This window comes from Enhydra lutris, unplaced genomic scaffold (genome assembly GCF_002288905.1).
Source record: "Enhydra lutris kenyoni isolate GAN:26980312 unplaced genomic scaffold, ASM228890v2 scaffoldscaffold21, whole genome shotgun sequence".
Taxonomy (NCBI): Eukaryota; Metazoa; Chordata; class Mammalia; order Carnivora; family Mustelidae; genus Enhydra; species Enhydra lutris.
Window position 1 is genome coordinate 28,861,885 of NW_019154105.1, and position 6,000 is coordinate 28,867,884.

Sequence of the window (6,000 nt, forward strand, 5' to 3'; positions counted from 1 at the left end):
ATTTCCCAAGCCAAACACACCAAAAAAAAAAAAAAAAAAAAAGAAAGAAAGTAAGTGTTTGGGAAGGCAGCATGATATGGGGCTTGAGACACAGGATTTGCAGCCTGAAACTTTTGGCTTGAATCCCATCTCTGCCTGTAAGAACAACGTGACCTGGAGAAGTTATCTAACCTCTCTAGCATCACAAGCTGGGGCTGATTCTAATTTTCTGGGTGTTTTGAGGATTACCTGAGCCAATGTAGGTGAAAGCCCATCTTTCACTTCCCCACATGTGATGTCTGACACGCTCACTCAGTGCACAGTAACTGTATAATTAGCACTGATCAGTTAGTGCTTGTTGTGTTCCAGTGCTAAGAACCCATTTAAGCCTCATCAGCCGTTCTTGTGGCAGTGTTACTGTTTTTGCTGTTTTAGAAATCAAGAAAACAAGGGAGCTGAGAGGTTAAGTCATTTTCCCCATCTTGCCCGGCATGAAGGTGGTAGAGTGAGGCTATGAGCTCAGAAAGTCTGGCTTCAGAGTCCAAGTGCTCGACCACCACACTCTCCTGGGAACAGTGATTCGTGTGCATACATTTTTCCCTGTCCCCAGGATGGTTTGGAGTTGTGCCCCAGACTGGTATCTCTTCATCTCTCAGCAATTGCTAAAGGAGCAGGGAGGAGATTCTTTCAAAGAGACTTGAAGTCCAAGCATAGGCACGCTTGTGTCATGTTGTCCGATAGGAGCTAGGTCCAGCCAGCCTCGGCAGTAGTGGGAATTCGACACTGTGGTGGGCTTCAATGCATACCAGGTAGTCTCCGGTACATCCCCACGGAGAAAACAAAACAAGTCCTCAAAAGCTCCTTTTGACCAGGTCCAGAGCAAGATCATTCACAGAACCTCTCATTTTCTTCCTCCCTGGCATCCGTAGGACACTCTGGAAGCTGTGGACCCTTCTGTTAAGGTCTAGAAATCATGTTAAGGTCTAGAAATCCTGGGGATCAATACTGAAGCCAAGCCTAAACTTTGTCCGAAAGCCCAATATTACGAAAAGGGGACCGGAAAAGAGCGAAATGTGCCCTTTCCTGTATTCTCCGTTGCATTCGAATTGCTTCTTCCTCCCCTTTTTGCACCTGACAAACGTCTATTTGTCTTATGAGGCCTCGCTCAAAACTCACACCTTGGGAAGCTACTTTTCGCTCCCCCTCCAGCAGGCCGTAATCCCTCATTCCTCTGACGACTCCTTTGTGTACTGGCCCTTGGACCTGGCTTTCAAGTAGAGTTATGCTTCTTACCCAAGCAGACTTTTGGTCACTCAGAGACAAAAAATCCTGTCTCCGTCATCTTCATAGATCCTACAGACTCTAGCAAAGAGTAAATGCCAAGCAATTATTTGGCTTAAATCTTAATCTGGAAGTATAGAGATGCTGACCTGTACACGTCCTGTTTTGTTTTTTTAAGTGCTAGTTACATTTATTTTTATTGACAATGTCTCTCAGTATACGGAATTCCCAAGTTACCATGTGCCCCTTTCCCATTCTCCTCTCTGAAGAGCCTTTTTTTTTTTTTTTTTGAAGAGCCTTCTTTTTTGAGAGGCAACATAGGTCCCATTTGAATCACTCTCTGGCATAATAAACAGCTCAATGTCAGTCAGCATCTTAGCATTCCTTTTATATGAGGGGAGGTGAAAAAAATCGTGGAATATGTCTAATAAAATGTTTTTAGTAAATTTTGCTTTTAAAAACTCAACTAGGCTTTCAGGCACTCATTCAACCCCTTCTGAGGACCATCATTATTTAGGCTTATGGCGTTGGTCAGCCATACACATAAAGATGGCTGTTTCCACAGAGGCACACAGCACAGTCAAAAATCTCATTTTGCTCGAATAGCGGTGGTATCTTCTCACACTTCTGAGAGGAGAGCCCAGTAGTTACAGAGTCAGAGTCACGGTCATGGACCGCGTGGGTCTAATTCGAGCACTGCCCATGAACAGGGTACACACCTGTGCCGCAGTCTCATCACATGGATATTGTAATAATTCTTAGCAACTCATAGGGATCTCCTGAGCAGTAAATGAGCAAATCCAAGGGAAAGTGTTTAGAGGAGCATTGATAAACCTAATTACCATTTTTCTCCAACATGACCAGGGGGACAAGACCAGCTATGGAATTCCAAGTTTGACATCCTTATAGGGCAGGAGTCTGTGTAAATTCCCACCATGAATTCATATACTTACTTCCTTATTTTTCTAGGCTATCGATCCCTCTCTTTTGAGGCCATGCGGAACACACCTAATCTCTGATCTTTTCAGATGTAACCAATATTCATGCTTAGAATGCTGAAGGGTCTCACTGCTTATCCCATGTGGGCGAAAGAACAGCCCGCCTGAAATGTCAAGAATGAAAATCTCCGTGCACATGAGATAGAACCAGAGGTGACAAAGAGAATACTTTGCTGTAAATAGTTCGATGTGCTCTTTAACATTCACGTGCACTAACTGAAAAAAATCCCAAGAACTGTTAAGAAACGCAGCAAGTTGCCAGTGTCTTTTACTAAATGCACTCATTCACAAAGCAAGAATCTTGAAAACAAAGTTATTCTGGAATATTTTTCTAGTACTATTGTGTGGAGAAAAGAAAATCTTTGATTTGAATGTTCCATTTTGGGTACTTTCAACATTCATAAAGTGGCGCAGTTAGAAGAATGAGATCAATTAGGAGAGAATTTGTTCTGATACACTAAATTTAAAAAAAATTATGACCTATTTTGATAAGCACAGGAAATGGCTGAGAAGTCTGATTTCATGGAAATAAGAATGTAGTCCTTTTCCAAGGGACCCCCATTCTTTTAAAGATCGGGGTTTAAAATGTGCATTTGAACGTTCATCTATGTAGTGGAAAGCGTACTCCCTCCAGTTGGCAATGAAAACTTTGGTTAAACTTTCCAAGAAGTTGGCTAAGCTGGGTTTGGTTTCATTGTATCCCAGGCAGGCTCTAACATACCAGTGACTAATGTCCACTGCTGTTCATTACAGGGTGACAGCGGTGGGCCCCTCGTTTGCGAGCGGTCTGGAGGACAGTGGACATTATTTGGTTTAACGTCGTGGGGCTCCATCTGCTTTTCCAAAGTCCTGGGGCCTGGAGTTTATAGCAATGTGTCCTACTTCATCGAATGGATTGAAAGACAAATATACATCCACACCTTTCTCCTGAACTAATTCCAAAGATGATGCGAGACTTTTGCCAGCTGCACTCAAAGAAAATGGCCTTGTCGACTGTGGAGAGCTTCCTGCAGAGAGCTGTCCAGAAGCACTTTTCACGGACAGGGATGCTCAGCGGTACACTGCAAATGTTCATATTTGTTTTGGTCTAATTTTATTCAGTTTTTTTCAACTTCAGTTTTCTCTTGTTTCAAGTTTAATGACAGTCTTTAAAAAAAAAAAAAAAAAAAGCAGATTTTGTTCTTTTGCCAAACCTAATCTTGACCATAGCACAAAATAATCAGCTCTGGAATAAGGCAGGTGGCAGGGTAGGAGGTTCTAGAAAATTCTCTTTATTCCAGTGACAAAGAGGACATCGAGATCCAGGCTGACTAATCTTTGCCAGCTTTTGTTTCTCAAGCACAACAGCATAGTGGCAAATTTCAATATTAATATTGGAGACTTGCTTCTGATTAAGAGCCAAGACAATTTACATGCTTAAATTATTTACTATTACTCAAGTCTGCATAATTCTGAAAACCAATGAAAGACAGTCCGAGGTAGAAGACGAGCAGCATCCATTTAGGTGGCTAAAATGGTTAAGACGTACTGAACACAATGCTGCTTAGATACCAGCACTAGCATTTAAGATGATAGGACTGCACGTTCTGAACTTAACTCAAGGATGTAACTTTACAGAGGAGTCTTTGTAGAACCTTCCCTATAGCTGGGATTCCTTCAGCGTGTATCACTTGGCTGACTGAGACCTCAGTAGCTAGAATATTCCTGGGAAGCATTTTGTTTCACCTGTGTGACAATGAATGGAGATTGAACTTTGCCCAAGGAGAACTTGCTTTAGTCTGGAGAGATTCAATTTTTGAAAACAAAAATTAAATTGCACCCAACCTCCAATTCAGTATTTTCCAACTTTCCTGTGTTCGCCCATAATGATAAAGTCACGGAAATGCCTCTCAAAGCGCAGTTCAAGCTGGCATGGAGTAAAACATTTTATAATTTGCCTTGAAATGTGTTTAATGTCTGATGTTCTCACATGCTTTTAAGCGCTAGGCCTCTTTATGCCCAACAATTTCCGATGGGCATTCCATAAAAGTGGTTAAAAGTATTTTCCTTCCCACTAAAAAGCTTCAAAATATAACTTGTCGCACTAGGTAATTTAATTAGGCATCCATTTTGCAACATCTAAATGCCTTGGGAACAAGGAGGATTCCCCACTTAACTTCACCAGCACCGGGGACTGCCTCAGCATCCCACACAGAGACTTACTGCAATTTTATACCTGTGTTTTTGTACTCTTTTCTATGTTTGCACATATTTCAAATTCGAGAAGTTGCCTTGACACTTCCCATGTTCTTCATCTCCTGTTCTGGAGTTTGTATAAGCCTCCTAAGAATGTGAAATCCAGCAATGGAATTAGGGTCAGGATTGTGTGAAAGTGTAAGAACACATGTCCGTTCTGTTATAGTTCTGTTAAGTCTGTACCCATACTTCACGTAAAACTGTCAGCCTTGCTCCACTTATGTTCAGGCAAGTATACCTACTGTACTTATTCTAAATAACCCTAATACAGGGTGCCTGGGTGGCTCAGTTGGTCAAGCGACTGCCTTCGGCTCAGGTCATGATCCCGGGGTCCTGGGATCGAGTCCCATATCCGGCTCTCCCTGCTCTGCGGGAAGCCTGCTTCTCCTTCTCTCTCTGCCTGCCGCCGCTCCCCCTGCTTGTGCTCTCTCTCTGTCAAATAAATAAATAAAATCTTTAAAAAAAAAACAACCCCTTAATAAAAATAAAATGGTACAGTCCTTTTTTTTTTTTTTTTTTTTTTAATGGACATGGAGCATGGATAATAGCAAGTCCCAGAAAACCAGGCCTCCCCCTCTAATAGCTGGCTGGCCTCCAGCCACCGACCAATCCAAATTTACCTGTCGTGTCTCACTGTCACAGGAACACGCTCTTTTACTTTAGGTGATGGACGGCTCTCTGAATGAGAGGTTCCTAATAGTTTCAAGTCCCTTAAGTGTCCAAAGAAGACTTTAATCCTGGTAAGAATGCAAGGAATCTTTCATGTCTAGAGTACATTTTGGGAGCCTGATACAATAATTCTTTCACAGGTCTTTTGGGGTAAAATTACGGCAAAATGTAAACTATTAATCAACAAATATAATCAATCAATAAAATGTAAACTATTAATAAACCATGAATCAATAGGAACAATGATACTATGCTTGTCCCCCAAAATTCGGTAAAATACACGGAATACCAAAACACTATAGACCCCATCAGCTTGGGTAACTGCGTAAAAGTTATTTACTTGTGAATGAGATCATTTAAAGGCTTGATACAGATCTCAAATCTCTTTCACCCAAGGGCCAGATATGTTTCAGAATCCAGAATATTTCAGAGTTTAAAAAATACAATTTAGCACCCAGTAATAAAATACATTTTTATAGCAAAATATCTGGATAATTACATTAAATAAATTGTTTTACATCTGTTTAGGACATTGAATTTGTGCCTAATTTATGAACAATTTTTCAGTTTCAGAGCTCTTGGGATTTTGGAATTGTGGATAAGAGACTGCGGACTCATGACATAAACACTCAAGACTTCCTTCTACTTTTACGTATGGGTACTTGACATCTGGGAGATTGACTTTTCCCCTCGGTCCTCTTGGCTTATTCTTTTTACCTTTAGATTCTGACCCTTTATTTACATTCAGGGAATGAATGTCAGCTGCTATGGGGATAACAGATGACAGGACATGACTGACTTTTCCATATAAGAAAAGGCCATTACAATATTCTGGGAA

The 6,000-nt window shown here is 41.2% G+C and overlaps 1 protein-coding gene across 1 annotated transcript in view; it reads left to right on the plus strand.

Annotated features, from left to right (window-relative positions):
• The window catches only part of LOC111149076 (corin, serine peptidase), a 247,662-nt gene extending 244,468 nt beyond the window's left edge, over positions 1-3,194 (plus strand). The window contains exon 22 of the mRNA XM_022505983.1: positions 3,012-3,194. Within this exon, the coding sequence (XP_022361691.1) occupies positions 3,012-3,194 (183 nt within the window). The remainder of the gene's footprint in view (positions 1-3,011) is intronic.
• Positions 3,195-6,000: the final 2,806 nt, after the last annotated feature.